Genomic DNA, 24,816 nt, shown 5'->3' on the forward strand with positions numbered 1-24,816 from the left:
ATTTTCCATGATGACAGGGCAGTGCTTCCTACAGTTCCTAAGTTTCTGCCCAAGGTAGTGTCGAGTTTCCATTTAAACCAGGAGATTGTGCCACACAGCGATCCCTCCCTTATGCTCAGTAAGTTTTTCCCGTTCATGTTTTGTCATGTTATTGAGTATTTTGATTGTGCATATTAATATGTTCAGGTGTTGTACTGAGTAATGTATCCTAGTGTGCTTTAGAAGTTGTACTGAGGAATGTTGGGATGCAGAAGAGAGGAGCCTGCCTCTCAAAGAAGTCAGCATAGGTGCCTTTTTCCTGCGGACCCTCCTAGATCCCCATGGTTGAGCTGTGTCACCAGGATGGACTCGGAGAAAGGGATTCGAACGGCAAGTTCTTACAAAAATCCCCCTTTTTTTGTTAGTACTTATAGGGTCGACAACAATAATTTTGGCCGCTGGAAAATAATTTTAATGCTTGAATTTAGTATTGTTTTGATGTCATTATGACCATGCCCCAATTGCTTGGAGCAGCAAATTGCGCCATTGATGTCAAAGGATGGGACCCTGATGGTATGGAAGAAGATACCCTGGTCCTATACTACAGAAGCAGAAATCAAACCTGTTACTAAAAGTCTTATAAGAGTATTGTTAGCATAAGAATATACATGATCACAATTGAACTTTTATTACACATTTTGCATATTGCATGTGTTTCTGGCAGTGTAGCATAAGGAATAAGTTTGTGACTTCCAGAGAATATTTATTTAATTTTTTACTCTTTTCATAGCTTGATATTTGGACTTTTTTTGCGATCGCCACCCAACAACAATCATTTTGCTGCAGACTATTTTACCAACTGTTGAATTTGTATTGGGTGTACATCAGCAATCAAGCAGGGCCTATATAATGACTGGGTAAAAGGCACATTTGACCATGGTTTTCGGACCATTAGGCTTCGTACTAATGCAGCCTAAACGGAATCGGTACATCTGTCAGAATGAACTTAGGTCTACAGTCATTAGGTCGACCCCACTAGGTCGACTGGCAGGAAGGTCGACCTGACTTAAGGTCGACATGGGCCAAGGTCGACATGACTTAAGGTCGAATTTGCATAAAGGTCGACATGAGGAAGGTCGACTGGTCATAAGGTCGACATGGGTTTTTCACTGTTTTTTGATCCGAATGTCGACACAGTCGACATGGATACAGTTGGCAATGAGAATCGGACCCTCGCATCGCTCGCTTCGCTCGCAATGCTTCGGGCACGGTGGCTCGCTTCGCTCGCCACAGCTTTAATAACCTCCTCCACGCCCTAGTGGATGGTAGGGCATGAAATACCGCCTGTAGGCACATGTCGGCTCAAAAAACACTGAAAAACCCCATGTTGACCTTATGACCAGTCGACCTTCCTCATGTCGACCTTTATGCAAATTCGTCCTTAAGTCATGTCGACCTTGGCCCATGTCCACCTTAAGCCAGGTCGACCTTCCTGCCAGTCGACCTAGTGGGGTCGACCTAATGACTGTAGACCTAAGTTCATTCTAATAGATGACCGCATCCCGCCTAAACGTATCTTCTTAGGAAGAGAGAACATCGCACCCCCACCACCACCAACTCTTCTTTTCAATTACTAATAATACATGGGCAGTATATTGAAAACGAATTAACAAGTATTCACATTCATAATCTGGCACAACCATGGAAACTATTTAATCAGCCACTCCTAAATTAGTCAGAGTCCACAGGATGTAGAGCTCTCAACATACAGTATACATGATACTAAAGTACAAATTATTCTAACCTTTTAAATGTATAAGGGTGTCTATGAAAACTGCCGCATACTGTAGGTTACAATTTAGGCTAATAAAATTAGTACATTTCTAAACAATAAGAAATCATGTATGTATGGATCCAAAAGTTTCCTTGTGCTGTGGAAATTATAATGTGTACTTTCATATCCAGGTTAAGTTTAAGACCACAAGTATGCAGTTATTAGGTCAACGGTCGGTCACTATCGCTCGACAGGCAGAATGTCAATCCATTCAAAAGGTTGACATTAATTGGGTCAAACAAAAAATTGACATGGAAAAAGGTTGACATGAGTTTTTCATTTTTTTATTTTTTTTAAACAGACTTGTTCATAATTTACCAAACCTTTGGACAGAAGGGAGAATATAATAGTGTGCAGAGCGCAACATGCCAGAAGAATGGCGAGCGCAGCAGTACACTTTAGGAGGTGTCGACCAACAGCAAGTAAATGATCCACACCTAAGACCACAGAGGCCTGGATCTAAAACGTTTTGCTGCTGAAGGGCGGCATATCAGCGCTACCCTCCAGCAACATAGAGTTGTCTAACCAGATCCTGTATCTGACACTGGGGCAGATGTATGATCAGACAATATGGGGGAGAAGGGTATCAGCACACGTTATGTGCACTGATACCACTTTTCCCCATGTATGACGGCGCCAGCGTGCGGTAAGGGACAGGGGTGCTATGAGCCCCTGTCCATATCGGCGCTGCTATCTAAATGATAGCAGGCCAAATATATGAACAGTCAGCATCGCTGACCGTTCCGCCCGCTGCGTCTTTTGCAGGCTGGCGTAGCCCTATCTAAACAGCAGGGACAGCGCTGTAAACTGATGCCCTATCTCCAGGAGGGGACATCGCCGGAGGGGGAGTTAGCCTTCCCCCGCTTCGGCAGACAAGATTTTAATACATCTTGTCGGTCTCCCGTCCTGCTTCGCCTCGCTAATGAGGTGAAGCAGGAAGTATTATAGCGGCGTGATAAGCGCCGCTATAATACATCTGCCCCACTATCTGATATGTCTTGGTTTCACACGGGTAGACCTTTTGATATTTACTGTTTCCATTTTCCATTGATTAGTTGCAGGGTGCTAGACTGTACACTAATTGTTATATTATAGATATACTAAAGTGTGGGTTTTTATAGATGTGGAGAAGTTGCCTTTTAGATTCTACCTTTTATCTTCTACAAATTGCTATATAAATGAATATAATCTACGGTAAATGCTATGGTCAACCTCTCAACTTCTAAAAACCAGCACTTTAGTAAATATAGCCCTATTTACTTACTGATATACACACTGGGCCTTATTCTGGGTGACTCGCTCTGACGCAAATTCGCACTGAGCGTGTGTGTTTGCTTAGTACGCATGCATACCATCTGCAGTGCGCATGTGCATGTTTGTTCAACCGTACACTCATGCGACCTTGTGAGCAAAAATACGCTTGCGAATGAGCACTAGCAAAGTAGTCATTATGTGGGCATATGGATGGGTGCAGCCTCAAAACTGGGTGGAAAATTGGGCGTATACAAGGGTGGTGCCTACAAGTGCTGGGTGGTGGCTTCGCAGCACTGTGCGAGTGCTCGGACTGTTCAAGCGCAAAATCATTCACTCAGAAAAAGCAAGTCTCACGCCTCGCAGGGCAACCGCTTAGCAGACCAACATTCGCAACCTCAATCAACACCCGCAATAGCTAAAATAAAAGCACCTGCACACAACACTCACCCATGCACAAACACAAGTGTGTTAAAACACAAGTGTGCCTGTCATGTTGGCCCAATAGTACACACAATTACAACAAGTCGACTTGTGTCAACTCTCATACTAGGATGCCAACACAACCATGATGTTGTGCTGACATTACACACCTCTATGCTCTCATGCATTTAGATACAAGTGTTGTGTTTGTGAACAAGTGACTGCCAATACATTTAAATGACATTTACATGTTTTTGGGAGTCCAGGACATTATTGAATTATGCCACTCAATGTCGGCATCAATCAGTGGTGTTTTGTTTCCTTTTAACACATGTGTTTACTCTAACAAAATTGAAATCCAATAGTTCATTACCCTACACAGCTCACATATTACTAGATACACATTATTACATCTATTATCAAAATTGCTGAGAAAACATTGGTCATTACACACATTATTAAAGGGGAAAAATAAATGTATTTTTTGGTGTGAGTTTGAGGAAATAATGAAACTAGTATAAGCAGCAATTTAATAATCACTCATTTCATAGAATACACACACACTTAGGAGATTGGCACATTAAGATCAACAACATTTGTGGGACACATATATTTACATTTTATTGTAGAAGTAAAACCCAAAAAACACATTAATCAGCCATTTAATACTTGATACTTGCTATTTTTAATTGGGGAGTAAATTGAATACAATAAACACCATGAAATTAGGCCAATTACTTAATGGGTTGAGAATGAGTTGGGAGTGTATTCTTGGAGTTGCGAATGAAATCACCCGCACAGCCTGTTCGCTCGCACAATGTTTGGGCTTGCGAACACGCCAAGGCGCGAATGACCAATTAAATGTGCGTGCACTTTGAGGCCACTCCCTATTGCCAGTCATTGCAAACGAGCACGTTCTCATGTGTTATAGGCGGGCCTTCGCTGACTGTGTGCGTGTGGTTGCCGCTCGCTCGGCTGCGTGCGAACGAATCAAACTGAATAAGGTTCACTGTCTGTCCGTCTGTCAGTATGTTGGAGTATGGGGTGACTGCTAAGGCTGCCACTGCAAAAAATAGAATTCTCTCTTAAACACTGTAATGTTTTGCTTTTTGCCTGCTCCTAGTATAATGTGATCATCTCTTGGTCTCATGCCCGATGTGTTTATCTGAAATAATAAATAATAAAAATCCGGAGATACATTTGTATGGTACATCAGTCCATTATTGAAAAAGAAAATGCTTCAATCAAATAAAATATGCCATTAGAGCATTACACCTGAATTTTTGACTGTTCTAGTCCTCTCGTTGGGTTATTTGCACCCTGACAGTAGCATTATCTGCAGTGTGTCAATATTCCAGTCTGCTAATCATTAATAGATGTTGTTACATTAGATTATTGCTGGGTCACATAACTGAGCACTAAGCAGATATGTACACTGCACCTAAGTGAGATAAGATTACTCTTCTGTGTTTTACACTTGTATAGTTTACTTCCCTACTATGAAGTAGTTGGCTTCTATAAATATTATTGACTCAAAGAGAAGCCAGTTTATTACGTACACCTGATAAACTCTGAGGTGGGGACAGTTGATAGATAAATTTGTTTGTTTTTTACCTTCTGTCAGTTTCCATGCGTTATAGGCATGTGTTTGTAACGTTTTGGGTGTTTGGAAATGTAGCTTGTGACGCAGTCTGGGCTTTCCGGATTTTACCATGCAGATAACTCTTGTGGTTGTAGCATATGGAAAGGTTTACCTATGGCAGTGACCATTTAGCTTGAAAGAGAACTCATGGTCCCAGCACTCACCAGATTTGGTATACTGGAGTCCATGTTCCGTTTTGCTGTGGTTAATGACCTACATTGTTCTTGCCAGGGTATGATTGTGCTGTAATTACATTTAAGTCTTGTTTTCCAGGTGTACTGCTAAAAAGGCCAAGTCTCAGCTGTATAGCTTTCTCCCAATTTTAAAATGGTTGCCACGGTACCCAGTGAAGGAGTATCTCCTAGGAGACATTGTTTCAGGACTGAGCACAGGAGTCATGCAGCTGCCTCAAGGTTGGTGTTCTATAATATAAAAGATATACTATAACTTTACCCATTGCCCAGTATTCCGAGCATTCGGTATTCAAAGGCCCCATTTGGAGAAATGTTATTTAGGATGGTAAAGGTAAGAGGTGTGGTTTTCTAAACCCTGCTATAATGAATGTAGTCCAAAGGTCCACAATAATAATGTTAAAACTAAAATGTAGACAGGTATTATGTCAACATTGGGTACATGTTCTGCACTTGACCTATTGTTTGCTGTGCAGTTTATGTAACTGTATAAAAATATGATAATCTAGTTTCATTGACATGGTGGACATAGATATCATGATAGACTAGTGTAAATGTTATCTACCTAGCGGAATGAAACATAAGTATATATTTTGCCCTGAAAGAATAAATCTTACTTGGTAACGCTAAAATGATTACAGGAATAGGGTGAAGTGAATTGTTGAGGAATCCCCTTGAGTGTCCAATCTTTACTGGTTCACACTGGATGGTTGCTAGTAACAGAAGTGCAAAAAGCCCATTCGGATAGCGGCATCCCACAATTTTAAGTATGAGTCTGTATATATGTATAAATCCTCAGGTACCCTCCTTAATATTAGTGGCCACAAAGTTATTTACCAGATTGGGTGGTTAGCGGGGGGCGGGGGGGGGTTGACTTTGTGGGCAGGAGTCTGTATTCGGGTGCTATGATGCATGTGGCTAACACACAATCCAGCGTTGCAACGTCCTTTAGCGTCAGCCCTTAGTCTAGGAAGGGTGAAGTGAAGCGATGAAGTGCAGCAGCTAGCCCAATTATTTGCAACACAGGTACTACCTTAAAACCTGTATTATGACAACATTCATACATTGTCAGCATGTTAGCATTATGGTTTAGCATGGGGGGAGGGAGGTTTGGGTTAGGCACTAGAGGAAGGGTTTGTGGTTAAGGATAGCAGACATCTACTGGAACACTTGGGTAATGGAGGCCTTACCTAGAAGTGACAGTCGCATGACAATGGAGACCTTAAAGACATATCTGGGATGGCTGTAATCACCACAAGAATGCAGGTCACCTCTTGGCCGCCAGGGACGATATGTTGATATTTGATCACTGTCTAAATGATGACTGTTGACATGGTCATCAACATTATGTAGATATTGACTGTCCAGATAGATTTCCCAATGACACTTACATCGGGGAGCTTATATATTTATGATCGGGGCAAGCAGTTTGTTATCTTTTTTAACAGGGCAACACTTTAGTGCACATTTGTGTTACTTCAAGTGATCGGTTATGCCCATGCAACTTTGTAATTTGCGCTGATACTTGGAATTCTAAAGTGCCACCATGCTTGCCCTATATTTGTACAGCACTGTCCTGGTACTGGTTAGAAGGGGCTTTCATTGTTTTGTTTTTAATAGAATTCCCTTATTGTGAGAGACGAGATAACTCAGACAGCATGTGGTTTCAGCTAGCTTACTAGATTTTCTTTACTTTTTCTAAATTTAAATTTTTAATAATTTCAGTATTAAAAAAAGTTCTTTAGTTAATAAATCACTCCGGTTATAAATTGGAAATCAAAACTTAAGTCAGTTTGGGAGCACTGGGCTGTATTAAGCCTGGGAAAGTGATAAAGTGGAAGCGGATAATGCATCAGCCAGTCTGCTCTGAATGGTAATTTTTCAAATCATGCATGTAAATTGATAGTTATTCGCTGGATGGTGCATTTTCACCATCCACTTCATCACTTCACCAGGTTTAGTACATCTGCACAACTTTTTTTTTAGTATATCTCTTTATAAGTAAATAAGTTACTTGCTTACCATTTGTACTAAAAAAAAACATGGACAGTCTTCCCAGTGATTAGTTTTATAAACTAGTTACTGCTGTAACAATGTGCTAGACCAGGGGTAGCCAACTCCAGTCCTCGAGAGCTACCAACAGTTGTAGTTTTCCAGGTCTCCTCACAGAATCACAAGTGAAGTATTTAACTCCACCTGTGGATCTTTTCAAATGTTAGTCAGTAATGAGTGCACCTGTGAGGTGAGCTGGACAATGTGAACTGTTGGTAGCTCTCGAGGACTGGAGTTTGCTACCCCTGTGCTAGACTATATTGGAAACATCATCATTTATTGGTATGGTAATCAAGTGATATTTTCTCTTAAATTATTACCATTTTGTAGTAAACTTGATGAAGGTACCAAATCACCCCCATTTTCCATTCTTTGATGTTAACTAGTTCTTTTGCATTTTGTTTGTTCGTCACTGAACTACAAATGTACCTTTTAACAATCTCTATATAATTGTTACCTTATTTTGCAAGAATTCTATCTTACTCCATTTATGTTTTTTGCCACACTATAGTGTTTTTTTTTTAGAGAGGGTTGGGTGGTTCCACTTTAATTGCTAAGAGGTGACATTAGTAGTGGACATACTTTGGACGTACTTTGGTTAAAATAAAACCTATGTTTATTGTTCATTAGTTAACTTCTTGAAATTTGTGTTTGGTTAAAGAACATGTCCTACTTTCTTTCTGTTTTTCAGGTTTAGCCTATGCCTTGCTTGCAGCTGTACCACCAGTATTTGGATTGTATTCATCATTTTATCCAGTGTTCCTGTACACGTTCTTTGGTACATCACGACACATCTCAATAGGTATGATGTGCTTTCTTGTAAAATTACAGGCGCATACACATTGGGCGGAATATTGAATGATATTGCTCATTTTGGTCCTTCTGACCAACATCATTCAAAGTATTGCCCGATGCGTATGCTCCAAAAGACAAAGATGTGTGCTCCCGCGGGTTGTTAAGGGTCACCCCCCGTCGTCTGTGCATGCAGCACAAGCTGACAATATAGAGGACTAATGCATCCTTGTCAGAAGTCCGGGCGATGACACTAAATCATATCAACATCACTGAATCATATGTTATATCTTTCGTCCCACGGCACAGCCAATATAGTTAACAATATTAGCGGTGCCGTGAATCGCCCAGTGGGTACGCACCTCTAGCTTAATGTTCACTGTAGCTGACATATAGGGGCATGTGTGTAGAACTTAAATATGATAGGCTTGCCTGAAGAGGTGCGCTTTCAGGGAACACTTGATAGATTGGAGGCTAGTGGAGAGTCTTATTGTGCGTGGAAGGGCATTCCATAGGGTGGGGGCAGTTGGAATAGGTATCTTGCATTTATGTTGTATAAACACATCAAATACACACAAATATATTTTATTTGTTCATGAAACAAATTTTGTGTAATACCATTTTCTTGCACATATTTAGTTCCAGTTACATATCATATCCCCAGTAGTGGCAGTTACAGATGTACCCCGTAGGTTTTTAGGGAAAGAAAAGTACATTCTGGAAACTGTTTTTCGGAATCCTTTCGATAACGGATATTTATATAAGAGATACTCAACCTGTCTATGCATATGTCTAGTTATGTTAAAGCTGCACAATTTGCAGGACAATTTTTATAATGATGTAGGGAGAAAATGGTTATGTTAAATATTTTGTGAGAATAAGGAAAAAATTGGATCACAGCATCTGGAAGGGGAGCAAATTGATTGATATGTAGATATATAAATATAGAAAAATGATAAAAATGTAAAATATGAAAATAATATACTGGTGGTATGGTACTAAAAGTAATTATAGAGATGATGATAATTTTAATAGTAATTATAGTAATAATAATAATAAAGATGTGTAGGTATGCTTGTTCTCACAATATGAATGGAAACCGTGCGTGGCTATAAAATAACATTTATTAAACCATTCAACGTTTGTAAAAGATATACGTTAAAATAATGACATACATTAGTAATAAAATAGCAATACACTCTATTATACTGAAATGGGAATATAATAGCTGGATGGGCCCACAAAAGTATCATTGATAGGATAAAGTTCTTCAATGGTGGGCCTGAAAGGTTCAAAAGCTCTTGTAATAGGTGTGAGGCCGGTGTCCCGACTATAGTAAGAAAAATGTCTGATGGGATCCGATCTCATCTTGTAGTGCCCAAGTGTGTTTTTTCCAGCACCGATGCCACATCGGGTGCTGGAAAAGGGCAGGTGGCGGTGGAGCACAGCACTGTGAAGGAGCGCTGGCAGCAGCAAGGTTCAGCGGTGGTGGCAGAATTTGAAAAAATAATTTAAAACACTGGGCGATCACATGTGTTTAAAAACCGGTCATGCAATTCAATAAATATTATGTGCGCACATAATATTTTTCAATGCGACATGTGACCGGGGGTGCCCGCGCAACGCGTTGGGGGACCCATTCGACGTGCATACAATCCTTCGATTTATTGCACAGATACGGTAGAAATCAAAGGATTGTATGCAATATCGTCCTAGTGAATGGGCAGCATTACAGTATATTATATCTACCTCTATTAAAATAACAGCAGATTAAGTAATGTACCAGGCACAACAGGTTAAAACAAATGCCTATGTTTATGAGACCAGACAGTGCTCAGTAGATAAAATACAGGCATATTGCCATGTAATGAGGCAGACCTGTGAAAGCTAATCAGTAATATCACCAGGATACTGAGCTGGCAGCTGCTGGGGAGAAAGTCGTTGATAAGAGGGACAATTTACAGGGTTGTAACATTTGTGATTTTAAGATTACTAATGTTGAAGTTACTGGTGATATAGAAAGTCTCCCATTATGGTAGGAAACTGTAAAACAAGTGTAATTAGAATAGAGAAAGGGCACTTTGGTCACTTTGGTCACTTTGGTCATTCATTACTTGGATAGCATACCCAAGTAGGCTGGCCAATCCAAGGATCAGGACTGGCGGGATCCCAGTATTTCGCCCTAAAATTGCCTGGACTTGATTCCCGGGATTACACTATGCATGCGCAGTCTAATGCCAGTCAGCATCTGAGCTACCAACACTTCCACTCTGCAGTTTTTTTTTATTAGGGAGACCATTCCCTGCAATCCCTGGAATCCCGGGATTGAGCATTTTTCAATCCCTTACCCCGGGCACACTAATGGCTCTCTGGTAGCCGGCATCCTCTGCAAGGTTCTGGGCTACACATAAAATGTAGAAAATCTTATATGCAGCCTGTCCGACCTCCCCACTCTGATCCGATGCGCACGGGACCACGCATCGGGTCAGTTAGGATGTCTATATGTGCAATTTGGGACGATTTCACGGCCCGATTCATCCGAATGCCCAAATCATATAGTGTATGGGGGCCTTAAAACTACCTAATATGATATATTATTGAAAGAAATAGCTGATACTGTGTTCTCCTATTTAGTTAATTGTTCCTAAAAGGGACATATTGGATGTTACTGCAATAACCAGTGAGCTAAACATTTATATACATTTCGAAGGTATTTTCAGATTTGGGGCAAGAGCCGCCACCCGGTGACAGGCAAAAATAAAAGAATGCTCTATGGGGTCATTCACCTAGATCCACTTTAAAGATCTAACCTCTACATTTTTTCAAATATTACATGTTTTTCTACAATCATGTCGAAATGATCATGATCATTCTAATGATCATGCGTGAAGGGACATTTGGACAGTGTTTTGTTTTTACTTTATTTTTTTTAACTGTTTACTACTTTAGCAGTCACATTGACTGTGGTTGGGAAGAGTAAAGTGTGCCAAACACAGTGTTCGTTACAGTAACTGGCGGTCCATGTCAACAGTTGTCGATATTGTCAACATCAAAACACTTTAAAAACCTCATGTCTACCTTTTTTTATTTCAACCTTTCGCTTGTGTCGATCGTTTATCAGTGTCGACATTATGCATGTATACCAATTGATTGTCTACCTAGGCACGGTAGACCTTTCCATCCACACCCGTGAATGAGCTAGACATGAATTAGGGTTTCGCTGTACAGATTATATTATTTTCTTACCTGTATCTAATCAAGATCTTGTAAAAGTTTCCCTTTTATATATTTTATTTATTTTGACAGTGCTATATTCTTTTTGATTGTATTGCAGGTACATTTGCAGTCATCAGCCTGATGATTGGGGGAGTTGCTGTAAGAATAGCCTCAGATGAAAATTTTGATATAGTGGAAACCAATATTACTAATAGCACAGATCTCCAACAGAAGATTGAGGCAAGAGATGCAATGAGAGTAAAAGTAGCTGTTGCAATCACTCTGCTTTCAGGTCTTATTCAGGTAATCATTTACTTTACTATCTGTGAAATGAACCGTGTACACACTCTGGTGATTATTCTGCACAACACAGAGTTTAGAGGTGTCTGTATACAGCATGACATACATGTAATGTGCTATAACCTTCACATAGCACATATACTGCCTGATAGTCAGACAATGTGGCTTTAGTTTTGCTAATGTATTTGCTTTTCCGTGAACTTGATATGGTTTCGTTGAGTAAACTAACTGCTAAAATAAATTTTCACGTATCTGTTTATACAGTTCCTTTTCTTTAGTGGTGGGCAGATGTACATTCGGTACTTATATGTTAGTTGGGCACCCACTAAGCTATTTGCTTAGTTTTACGTGTGCGCTCGCCACACTATATAAAATCAACTCCATGCCGACATGGATAGTGGGAGTATGAGCGCACTAACTATAGTGGGTGCCCAACTAACATATAAGTACCGTACATTCCAATATCAAGACATTTGAGAGAATGAAAAGTAATAATAATAAAATAACAGATGTGCCTTAACTTTTTGAAATACTCTGACTTTCCATGAAACAGACTTAATATGGCACTGGCATTAACATTTTATATTATTCGAATTTGTGGCTAAAGGTGTTCGTTAATTTTTTTTTTTTTTTTGTATTCTTTAACCCTTTGAGTACCAAGTGAATTTGTCAAAATAGGTGTGAAAATTGGCAAGCAGGCATTTTTATCCATCATAATGGCCTGTAATGTTTACCTTCTATATTAAATATAATCTTTTTTTTTTTACACACATTTTTTATTTCAATTCATATAACAAATGTAAGCGACGCTGGCATTTTCTAACTGATATTTTGAACATCTCTCACAGAGATGATGCCACTCAAAGGGTTAAAAACTGGTATTTTTTTCCCACACCTGGACTTTTGTGAAACTGCCTACAGATTTATTTTTACTCAACGCCTTCACATATACAATGTAAATATGATTGTTTTTTATTTTTGAACCATTGAATACTTTCTAAAGAATGTGAGTGATCAATAAATCGATGATTATATACGACATGTTTACTAATTAGTGTGCATTTTTTCAAGTTGTGCCTAGGCATACTTCGATTTGGCTTTGTAGCCATCTACCTGACTGAACCTTTGGTGCGTGGGTTCACTACAGCAGCAGCAGTGCATGTCTTTACATCTCAACTGAAGTACCTGTTGGGAATTAAAACAAAGAGATACAGCGGACCTCTGTCAGTCATATATGTAAGTTATTTCATTCTAGTGACTTAATGCAGGGCTGACTGTATTAGTTTTCTTTTTACAGTCTTTTTATACACTAAAACATTTTTTTTTTTTGGATAAATTTCTTTTACAAACAGCGATACTTTATAACAATTACATTACTTTATAGACCATTCTCTGTAATAATCTTTGACTAGGTATAAATCTTTCATCCCTTGTTTTCTTCAGTTAAAACCTACCCATGTATTTTGGGCAATGACTTTTCATAATTACTGTTTATAAGTCTAGGAAGTCTTGTTTGCCAAACAGCTAATATCCATCCCTCTAGTCTTTAACCATATAATACCCCTTTCACATCACAAAAATAACCTGGGTCGATTCCGGATTGTTACCGGGTCGACCCAGGTCTCTGTGCAATGTTTTTTTTTTTTAATTATCCCGGTCCAGCAAATTGGGTTAAAAGAAGGGTTAATCCTGATTCAGACCCGAGTTGCTGTGCAATATGAATGGGTAACCCTGGTCGAGCGAACCGGGTCCTGTTCACTCCACAGAAGAGGCAGCACTTGGAGAGTGCATAAGATCCAGGCGCTGCCTCCTCTCCCACCCCCGATGGTGCTTCACCCTGCAGCTGCCTGACTTTAGTGACTTGGGATATTGCCGGGTTGCTGTTGGCAGCGAAACATTGCAACTGTGGACCCCGGGAAGGACCCGTGTCCAAATCCCAGGTTCGACCCAGCATTTGCGATATGAAAGGGATATTATGAGCAGTTTGGTTGGGTGTCTCTTGAAATTCAGCAAGCGGCAGCGGGGTCTGTGTGGGCGCTGGCACCTGCCCGGCGCACTGACAATCACAATCTGACTGTGATTGACTGTGCCACTGCTGCCGCTGCCCGCGCGCTGGCTAACCACGGGAGGCGGCCATGACAGCAGCATTTAAGACTCCCTAAAAAACAAATGCCTGCCTCACTTGCCGGCTCCACTTCTGCCATGACCAGTGCCCTGTGCATCTGAGCTAAGACCTGGGAACTCCAGTGTCAGCAGGTATAAATCATCCCGCCATCCCGGCTCCAGTGAGCAGGAGCTGTGGACTGTGCGCCGCGGTGCAGAAGGAAATCCGGCACTGGGTTGAATATAAGGCTGCACCATGGAGCCACCTCCAGCGGGGCAGCATGCGGCCTGGCAGTGAAGAAGTGGGATAAGGAGACTTGTGGCGGAGCGGGAGGCCCTGCAGCGTCATGATCAGGAGCAGGAGGCTGCGCTGCAGCAATGCAGAACGCCCAGCAGAAGTCATAGGAGAACGGAAGGAGACCTGCGGCATCAATCAGCACTCAGCAGGAGACCTGGCAGCAGATCAGGAGGCCTGGCGACTGCGGTCAGCTAGGGAGCTGGAGGCCCGGCTGCTACTATAGAGGAGGGTGGCCCGGCGGCGGTGGGGATCAGCGGGGGAGCAGATCACAGAGCTGAAGGTACACAGCTTTTAATCTTAATGAGGGAATAGAGCACAATTGTACCAGAGAGGGAGGTTCAGGTGCAGAAGGGGTTAATTAGGCTCTCCCCCTATTCCCTGTCTCCCCACCCCTCCCTTTACCCTCCATTCACCCCTGTCCTCTATTTCTCTCTCCCCAGTCCCTTTATTTCTCTTTACACCCCAGTCTCTCTCCCCTTTTATCTCCACTCTGTGCTCCCCCATCTAATCCCTTTCTTACCCTCTCTCTTCTGACTCTCTCCCTGTACCCTTTTATCTCAACACTCTCTCACCAATTCATCTCTCTCTCTGGCCCATGTCTCCTCTGTCTCTCTAGTGCTCACACTTCCCCATCTCACTTTCTCCCCCCTCCCCCTCTACAGGGGCTCTTGACAGGTGATGGATTACGGGGTAATTGGGGGTAGACAATTACAAGAGTGTGCAGGGGATTGCCTTGGTCCCCCCAAGCTACCAGGCATCATAGCATTTGCAACCCCTGCCTTTTATATTTATGCTACTACAGTGGGAGACTGCGCCAAGGCACAGGAGGAGACCTGGCTCGACCATGTAATCCCCTGGAAATGAGCATGTAAATCCCCCAACCTCCCAGAAACGAGCATGTAATCCCCTGGGAAATTAGCATGTAACTCGTTCCTAGGGCCCGTGGCTTCCCCTGCACCCAGTCACTGGCTGCTGCAAAAACTTGCTGGTTCTGCTCTCCTTTCACCTCTGCCGCCACCTCACCCATCGCTGCTGCTACCTCTACCGCATTCACCCTAATGTCCTGCGGCTGTAGCATTGCAGGGAAGCACCAGGCTTCAGAAGTGCTCTCCTTGCAGCCCGGCACAATCCAATCCTCACTCCTTCATCTCCCACACCAGAGGAGTAAACACTCATTTCCGAGCTACCGCCCCCATAAGCTGCTTATCCGATTCCTGCCTGCACCTCACCCGGCACATGGCAAGAGCCAGCTTTGTGATTTCTGCCTGAGGCCCCCGCTACTGGTTAAGTAGAAGACTGGGGCGCTGTATGACTGGGGTGCTGTGCGTTCCACCGGCGCTGTCGCTTTGGAACTCGTAATTGACTGCCAGGCGGTGGGTGAGTAGGAGCTGGGGTTTTGCACTTTTTCACACTTCTGTGATTCAAAAGCCTCCGAGGCTAGTGCTGCTGGGATGGGTTTACACTGCTGCAATATTGGGGTCTTTCTGTAGGGGAGGTGATGTAGTTTAGTGTGGCGCAGTAGTCAGTTATGTCAGTTTCAGAGCATTTTTATTTACCTTCTTGAATTCAGTGGGCTCATATTGATATTTGTATATTGCTGAATATTTATTTGATATGATATAATTCTAGAATAAAACCCTGCCTGGTTCTAGATACCCCCACCCAGTGCTAGAAATGTTTATATTTTGCCATGCACACACTAATGTTATGTGCTGGGAACATCTATGACCCCATACCTCACAGCGCATCCCACACATGCCGGCCCTTGGTCACACTCAAATCTGCACAGGTGCCATCCCCGTGTTTCACTGCAGAATTGTTGTCTCCCCCTCCCTCTCTCCCAGCGGGGGGGGGGGCTTTCAATAATTTGCTATGGTGCCCATGAAGTTCTAGTTTTGCCCCTGTTACCATTGCTCCTAGCCCGCACACAGGGGGCTAGGAGGGGGGGGGGGGGGGGCAAATTTATAGTTAAGCCACTGAATAGGTGAGAGTTGTTTTTATGGGAGTTTGGTGAAGCCTGTGAATTCAAGCTGAGGCTGGTTGGAAACTTTACAGTCTGTTCAGATGCAATGCATGCCTTCGTCCAAGGGCGTAGCTACCATAGGTGCAAGGGGTGCAGCTGCTATGGGGCCCAGAGGTAAAGGGGGCCCATCTTTACTGTATAAGTAACATGTTTTACATACATTTATCACCATCAGTTGCTAAATAGGGGGCCCTTACAAACTTTTGCTATGGGGCCTACGAATATCTAGATATGCCTCTGCCTTCGTCCTAGTTTTTTAAATTGTAAATGTATTAGTATAATGAGTTTGAAGAAGCTGTGTTCATCTGAATCATTTATGCTTACATTTAAATGTAGTTGAACATATATATATTTTTTTCATATAAACCGCTGTCTAAATGACAAAACCTAAAAAGTATTACTTATCAATGACATTTTGTTGTGACTGGCTTCTATTAATTGTTTGCTGTATGCTGCTATGCAGCTCATACAGGAAGTGTATATTTTCACTATGCAGGAGGGACACGGATTGCCTAATATTTCCTCTGATTGCAATGAATATGATTAAAGGATAACTTTTTAAGTTCTTATGGTGCCCCAACACACACACACACTTACACCCTGTACCATACTTGCTTACTTTTAAAAACTAATTTCAGGGATAATATAGTTGGTAGTAGAATTTTGCACAGCGCCCCATTGAGGGGCCATGTCATGCTCCACCCAAAGGGCATGTCTAGTTCCATATATAGAGAGATTGTGAAAATGGCACCTAGAAGCATGGGTGTGTACTGCTACATCGGAGAGGAATCTTTTAAAATGACGGATTGTTCATCTATTGTGTTTTACACGTGGTTCCATATAAATGGCCACAAGACATGCATGTAGCCATAGTGATCATTGCGTTTCATCACAAATGCAGGGAAATGGAGCTGATGATGCAATGTAAATATATCTATCTCTCATTCTTTTTTCCCCCAACAAAAATGTAACAGCTACATAATGAGGGCTAGGTGAAATCAAAGAGATTGCCAGACTAATCAGGGAGATTGCTGCTGTTTCAGAGAGTCTCCTGCAGAATGCAGGAGGGTAGGCAACGAAGCCATGTACCCAAAGCACAAGCCATGCTAGTGCAGAATATCGCACCTCATAATTGATTAAGGTCAGGAATTGGGGCCAGGTGAAGAGTTACCAGTTATTTAGGGCATAGTAAAATGTGAGCAGTGAATCTGAATACTGTATTTCTCAACTGGGGTCATTTTTATCTCTTTCAGAGTTTAGTTGCAGTCTTGTCCAATATTACATTAACCAATGTTGCCACTCTGATTACTGGAGTAATATGTATTGTGTTACTTCTGGGTGCCAAGGAAATTAATGACCGGTTTAAAAAGAAACTGCCAGTACCAATACCAATGGAGATAATTGTTGTAAGTATTTATTATTGTATGTCTCATTGTTATATATGCTTTACTATTTTTGAATGTTTTTATTTGAATACAGTAACTGTCTTCTGTTGCTGTACATAGTTACATTTCTTTTAAAATCGCCATGGCAACCATAACACTGATATCCTACCTCTCCTCTAGTTTACAAAATACGTTTTTCTAGGGATCGCCCACCTGATGGTACTGCGTATAATCCCACTCCTCCCCTTTAACCTGTCTCCTAACTAGTTTAGCTAGTGTTACTTTTTATTTTCACCCATTATACCTCAGCATGGATATGTCAGCAGGAGCCCAGAGGGGTGGCTCCTTGGGGGGGATATTGGGGAATGCCCTCATATACAGAAACTTTGTACCTCAGGGAGTGTGGCCTTTTTAAGTCCTGCCTGCCTGAGGAGCTCAGTTCACAGCTTCAGATATGGGTGCCATGTTCAGAGTGTGAATCCGGGGCATCCAGACAACAATTTAGGGAGGACAAACGTTATAGACCGACATTAAAGCAGAATAGGCTCATTTGGAACAGCAGATACAAACTATTAACTATAGTGAACCGTCTGAGATGTATTAAGGCAATAGATTTGGTGCCAATTACACAAGAGAAAAACTGTTTTTATTCTGGCCTGTTTCCGGTGCAAAGAGTACAGGAGGTTTCAGAACTATTCTAGACCTGAGGCACCTGAATTTGTTTTGCTCAGGATGAGGAAATTTCGTATGTAGGCCTTAAAGACCATGCTGACAGGAATCGTAAGAAAGGATTTTTCTGGTGTCTATAGATAGTGGTGTTAGAACTGGTTAATCAAAACTTGAGGGTAGTGACCCCCTTTGGACTGGCTTCCATCTAAGATGGATGTTCGGAGCAATGACCCTTGTGCACCTAGGGTTGAGACTTGCAGAACACATCAGAGGGTCTTCGTGCCTATAACAGCCACTTTTTCCCTTAAGGCTAGGTACACCTACCAGTGCTGGATGCTGCCAGTACTTAACGCCACTGATGGCAGTACAAGCTTAATCATAAGTGACCCGGAGACAGGAGAATGACTATAAATACAAGGTGGAAACTAGGAAGGGTATTGTAAGATAAGAGAGAAGGCAGTGCTGAGAGGCTGGAGTGTGAGATAATAGCAACAGACAATAAAAACTAGACACTGGCTGATGGGTAGAGGAGAGAATTCGGTACTTGTGTATTATCACAGCGCCCACTAAGCTATTTGCTTAGTGGGCTATTCTGCGTAGGAAAATCGCATTACATCGCATGGGCCATTGTAAGTGCCATGCGATGCGATTTTCCTATGTAATGTATTCCGCGCTCTTTTATTTGTAATGTATAGGGTGCACAATGCCATAAGGTATACAATAATGACATACAATGAGGTTTTAGGCACCCCCCACTATCCACGCCACCCCGAAGAGTGGCGAGCAGCGGCAGATCGCGTCCTATGACCTTTTCATTCCCCTACTATCCACGTCGGCGTGGAGTTGATTTTATATAGTGTGGCGAGTGCAGCGAGGGGATGCGGAATACATGTAAAGTAATCCACGTCCCCTCGCCACACTTCGGGCTCGCCACACTACAGTATATAAAATCAACTCCACGCCGACGTGGATAGTAGGGATATGAAAAGGTCGGAGGACACGTTCCGCCGCCGCTCACCACGCTTCGGGGTGGGGGTGCCTAAAACCTCATTCTATGTCATACAATGATATAATTGTATAGGTAATGTAATGGCATCGTACACCCTATATATGCGGGAGGTGCGATGCGATCCCCGGGGCTAAGAGATCAGTGAATAAATTACATCTGAAAATCGCTTCGCACGGCCGTTACAATGGCCCATGCGATGCGATTTTCCTACGGTGCCGTACGTAACAAACTTGGGCACCGTGATAATACACAAGTACCGATAATTCACTGTGCAAAATGGAGAAACTGGAACTACTGTATTACTGGAGAGAAGAAAACAATAAAGAAACAGACTGGTAATAACAGGAGAATATTGAATACAATACAGGAGAACAGACAGGGTAACTAACTGAAACACAATAGAAGGTAAATGGAAAACAGAGCTGGAGAAATATTGAGGACTGGCTAGAACAAATACTGAGGATGATTGGAAACAGACCTGGAACAAATACTGAGGCTGACTGAACACAGAGCTGGAACAAACTGGGACTACAGCAGAAAGATGCGTGCCAAGGGCTGACGCCACAACTATGAGATATGACCTGCCCTGGAACAGAGGCAGACCAGGAATATATAAGGAGCATGGACCAATCAGGATGGCTGGAAAAATACAAGCCTCCTAAACACAGATTAACTCCAGGTGAGTAGCCAAGCCCATGGTAATGGGGTAATTGTACAACAGAATCCTGACAAAAGTTGTAACAGGAGGACAGGAAATTATTACATTTCTGTATCCAGGGAAGGCACTTGTAGTTTACATGCCTACCCTTTGGTCCAGCTACATCTCCAAGAACAAAGCTTCTAATTACATAACACATCTGACAGAACAGCAGATCCAGATTTGACCATATATAGCCGATATACTGATTACATCCACAAGAAGAGTTATGGTGCGTACACACGTACAGATTTTCGTTCTGATCAATCTGGTGGGAACAAAAACCTGGAAATGTATGGGAGCAACTGACAATCAAAAAATTGTTCCCAAACACTTGAAAACAGACAGTGATCAGTCAGACAAATTGTTTAATCATTCTGATACAACACATTTATCAAAGCATATATATTTTTTTTCTGTTTTCCTGCATTTGGGTGGAAATTTTTGATTGTCATATGCTCCCATACATTTCCAGGTTTTTTTCCCACTAGATAGATCAGACAGAAAATCTGTATGTGTGTACACACCTTTTACAGGCTCTATGGATGGAAGAACCATACCTGAAACTCAACTGGCTTTCTTCCCAATGTGGTTTCTGCTTTCTATCTAAATCAGAAATTTGTATTACCTCCCAAAATGACCCATTCCAGGAGGGACACAATGCTCTGTTCCTAAACTACTGTCAGACATTGCGGTTCGCATCTGAGCACGCGCCTGCGTTCCTTACACGCTCCCTGGTGTGTCCTGCAGTGCAGGCCCCTGTCCTGTGCTGTCCCCAGGTACTCTCCTTAAGGTGCCCATATATGTTACAATTATTGTATACAATATCGCATCTCGGTTTTGCGATGGGATCTAGTACAAAAAGTATGTGCAGCACATACTTTTTGTACTAGATCTCATCTCATCGCAAAACCGAGATGCGATGAGATGCGATATTGTATACAACAATTGTAACGTGTATGGGATCAAGATCTGAGTTCTATTACCTTGGACTCTAGCCAGCATCCCACACTGGTCCCAGGCCGGGCCCACGCCACATGGGCGCTGACATGACACCTGCAATCACATGACTCTGTTGTTCAATAGTTTTCCTGTGACCTTGACACTCTGACCCATGTGATCAAGGTGTTCACAGGTACTTCCTGGACTTAATTGATGCTGCGGCTTGCAGCCAATCACAGGCCAGCAGGGGGGATATAGCTGAGGCCTCTGGTCCATCCTCCCAGCCTTGAACAACTTGTCTCATCACTGTGTGTATCCAGTCCTCAGAGTTCTAGGCTGGTGTCAACTCTACAAATCCTGTCTATGCCGTGTCGGCTTCCAGGCCATCAACTGCCGTGTCGACTCCCATGTCATCAAACAGCTCGTGTAGACTCCCAGGTCACCAACACCCCTCCGGCTCCCAGGCCGTCTACAGACCATGTCAACTCCCAGGTCGTGAACACTCCCTCCGACTCCCAAGCCATCATCATTTCTCCGGCCTCCCTAGCCAATGCAGTCCATTTACCAAGTTCCAATTTCCTTAGCTCCAAGCTCACTAGCACTAGTCACCGTCCATCTCCTGTGACTGGCCAGTTAGGTGTGGGAACTCAGGTCAGAGGGCCGCGACCTCGCCACCAAACACAACAGAGACCAAACCTCCTTGATGTTAGACTCCGCACCTCTGATCAGAGTCTCGTCAACTCCCCCACCAAGCTTTGCCCGCAGAGCTAGTGAGATATGAACTGTTCGTATCTCAAGCCTCCAGTGTTCCAGTTCCCTGCATCCACCACTGGCCCACTGCTGCCACAGCTGGGAACACCAGAGACCCGAGCCCTGACAACTTCCCTCTTCATGATTGGCATTGTCTGTTTTGAACAGGTTTATTGATAAGAAAGGTGTTTCAATGCAGATGATAATTAAGAGGGAAGTCCAGGAATAGAGCATTCTTTCCTTCCTTGAGAGGGTCATTTTGGGAGTATGTTACCTGTTAGATCTAAACACTTATTTGTGGTTCCAGAAGGAATTAAGAAAGTCCGACCTGCCAGTCACCCAAGGCAGTCCCATTGGGAGGACTCTCCGGGATGCCTCTACACGGGCTGCTGATTGGCAGCCCCCAAAAAATGGGTTCCGCACATGCGCAGTACGAGGACAGTACTGCGCATGCGCTGGACCCGGAACCTGGAACATGCCTCTGGGGACTGCAACAAAATCAGTCCATAGAGGCTAAGGGCCGGAGCATGTGCAGTACCAAAGAAGCTACTGCGCATGCATCAACCACGCGGCGGGCACCGGGACCGTCAGCTGGGACCATGATTGGCGGGAGCAGTGGCGGGGATGAGCACGGCAGCGGAGGGGGGGCACGCATCGCAACAGCCCCCCTCCTCTGCAGAGATAAGAGCCGCCGCTGCTCAAGATAGAGCCTAGACCTAAGGACGAGAGGTCCCTGGGAGAAGTGAGATTATGTACCGTCAGGTGGGTGGTCCCTAGAAAAACATCCTGTCTAAACTAGAGGAGAGGGAGGATATCCCAGTGTTATAGCTGCCATGGGTTCTCTAAGCAGAAATGTAATTATTAGTAAGTATATTTCACTGCTTTACTAGCAGTAAGCATTACGGTACTTGTGTATTACAACGGCGCCCGATTTCATGTAAATCGCATCCGATATCGCATCGGATTTATCAGCCGATTTTCTGCCGATTTTTGGCCGATTTGATCTGCGATGCGATTTTGCGTCCGATTTTCGGCCGATTTTTTGCCGATTTTCGGCCATTTCCTGCTGATTTGCATGTTATTCCATCCTTGCACACCCCCAGGTACTATGCGATGGTATGCGATTTGATTTTCAGGAAAATGCCCCTGATTGTACAATTAAATATCGCATAGCAACGCATGCCAGCAAGTGGCATGCGATGCAATGTGATTTGCAATGTTAAATGCACCCCCATTGTTAACGCCACCCCCACTATCAACGCCAACCCGAAGCGTGGCGAGCGGCGGCGGTACGCGTCCTCCTACCTTTTCATACCCCCACTATCCACGTCGGCGTGGAGTTGATTATAGATAGTGTGGCGAGCGCAGCGAGCCACCGAGCCCGAAGCTTGGCGAGCGTACGCGGATTACTTTACATGTATTCCGCGTCCGCTCGCCACGCTTCGGGCTCGGTGGCTTGCTGCGCTCGCCACACTGTCTAAAATGAACTCCACACGGACGTGGATAGTGGGGGTATGAAAAGGTCGGAGGACGCGTACCGCCGCCCCTCGCGGGCTCACTACGCTCGCCACGCTTCGGGTTGGCGTTGATAGTGGGGGTGGCGTTAACAATGATGGTGCATTTAACATTGTAAGCACCCATCAGGGTGATTGTACAATTACAAATCGAATCGCTTCACATGCATCGCATGGCATGCATCACATGCCACTATATTGCATGCGATGCACTACGATGGAAATCGGGGGTGTGCAATGATGGAACAGCATGCAAATCGTCCGGAAAAAGTGAGAAATCGGTCGCAAAATCGCATCCGATTTTTCCATGCGATTTGCGGCCGATTTTCGGCCGATTTCATGGGCGCCGTCATAATACACAAGTACCAGCATTACTAATGTTAACAGCAAAATAAATTTACTTGAAACCAATATAAACATATTTGTGTTCCTTGTTGGGAACAATTGCAGCTAAAGATTGCAAATCAGCACCTGTACCAACAGCATTACAATGCAGCACACACAGGTTGAGTAACTTTTACTCCGCTGTTTGGAGTTTAGAAGGGACTATGCAAGGGACCGCTCTTTTTTAAAATCTGTATGTTTTACCTCATTTTTTAAGGTCATTATCTCAACGGGAATTTCAGCTGCACTAAATCTTAAACAGACGTATGATGTAGATGTGGTTGGAAATATCCCAACTGGGTAAGAAATATTTTGTTTCTATGGGGTGAATTTATGAAGCTTGGAGAAGTGTTATCTATCCCCATAAAGAACGTTATGAGCAAGGTGATAATGGTTCAGCCAATCAGCTCTTACCTGTCAATTTACATATTGTAGCTGATTGGCTGAACCATTATCACCTTGCTCATAACGTTCTTTATGGGGATAGATAACACTTCTCCAAGCTTCATAAATTCACCCCTATGTTTGTAACGGTGGAATGATGATAGTTAGACCGTTAAAAGATGGACACCATATAGCTGACATGCATATATGGTCAGCATGATATAAAGGTCAACATAACGTATAGTCGACGCTTGCTTTTTGGGGATTTTTTTTTAACTTTTTCATGCTTTACCATCCACATGGACTATGATTAGGAATGGTAAACTATTAGGGTATCATGTGCGCTAACCTACAATTTGACACCCCCAAAAAAAACAGTTCAGTGTGTTGATCTTTTTCACGTCAGCCATTTGGGTCAACCCTAGACACTGTAGACCTTTTAGACCACACAAGTTTGTAACTATTTTGCTTTTTATTACTTTGTATGTTGAGGTGCAATAATGTGGCTGAACTACAAACCTATAAATATGAAGATTTCCATGTACAGTACTTACGGAGTACCATGATATTCTGTTTACTTCTGTTATAGTGCTCTATCCTGTTACCTCTTGGAGAATTAATGGCTGTTGAGCTATAAATGGAAGATGTCCTAACTATTTCCAGTAATATAGTCCTTAAAAAATGTACTGTAAATAAGAAAATATTTGAAATAGATTAATCTCCTAGTATTATGGGCTTGCTAGTCTCCAGTACAGTTTTGAGGCAATGGAATACAATGATTGCTGTAAACGAAGTGTCCTTTAACACACAATAGAAAATCTAGTGGAATGTTATCACCAAAACTGTGATTATTATGTCTCCAATTCTAATTTGAGAGTTGAGATGTCAACATTTCAGTGTTAATTATGAAAAGTTATTACAGATATTAAATCATCTTGGATAAACCTGTACACTCTCTCTCCACAGCTTCTTATTTCT

At 42.8% G+C, this 24,816-nt stretch overlaps 1 protein-coding gene across 3 annotated transcripts in view; it reads left to right on the forward strand.

Annotated features, from left to right (window-relative positions):
- The window catches only part of SLC26A5 (solute carrier family 26 member 5), an 84,053-nt gene that overhangs the window by 12,945 nt on the left and 46,292 nt on the right, over window positions 1-24,816 (forward strand). For all 3 annotated transcript variants that reach the window (XM_083183024.1, XM_083183023.1, XM_083183021.1), the window contains exons 3-8: window positions 5,403-5,542; window positions 8,064-8,174; window positions 11,499-11,683; window positions 12,752-12,916; window positions 17,358-17,510; window positions 23,672-23,754. In XM_083183024.1, coding sequence (XP_083039150.1) covers window positions 5,403-5,542; window positions 8,064-8,174; window positions 11,499-11,683; window positions 12,752-12,916; window positions 17,358-17,510; window positions 23,672-23,754 — 837 coding nt within the window. The remainder of the gene's footprint in view (window positions 1-5,402; window positions 5,543-8,063; window positions 8,175-11,498; window positions 11,684-12,751; window positions 12,917-17,357; window positions 17,511-23,671; window positions 23,755-24,816) is intronic.

Source organism: Crinia signifera, chromosome 4 (assembly GCF_055691185.1).
Source record: "Crinia signifera chromosome 4, ASM5569118v1, whole genome shotgun sequence".
NCBI classification, from domain to species: Eukaryota; Metazoa; Chordata; class Amphibia; order Anura; family Myobatrachidae; genus Crinia; species Crinia signifera.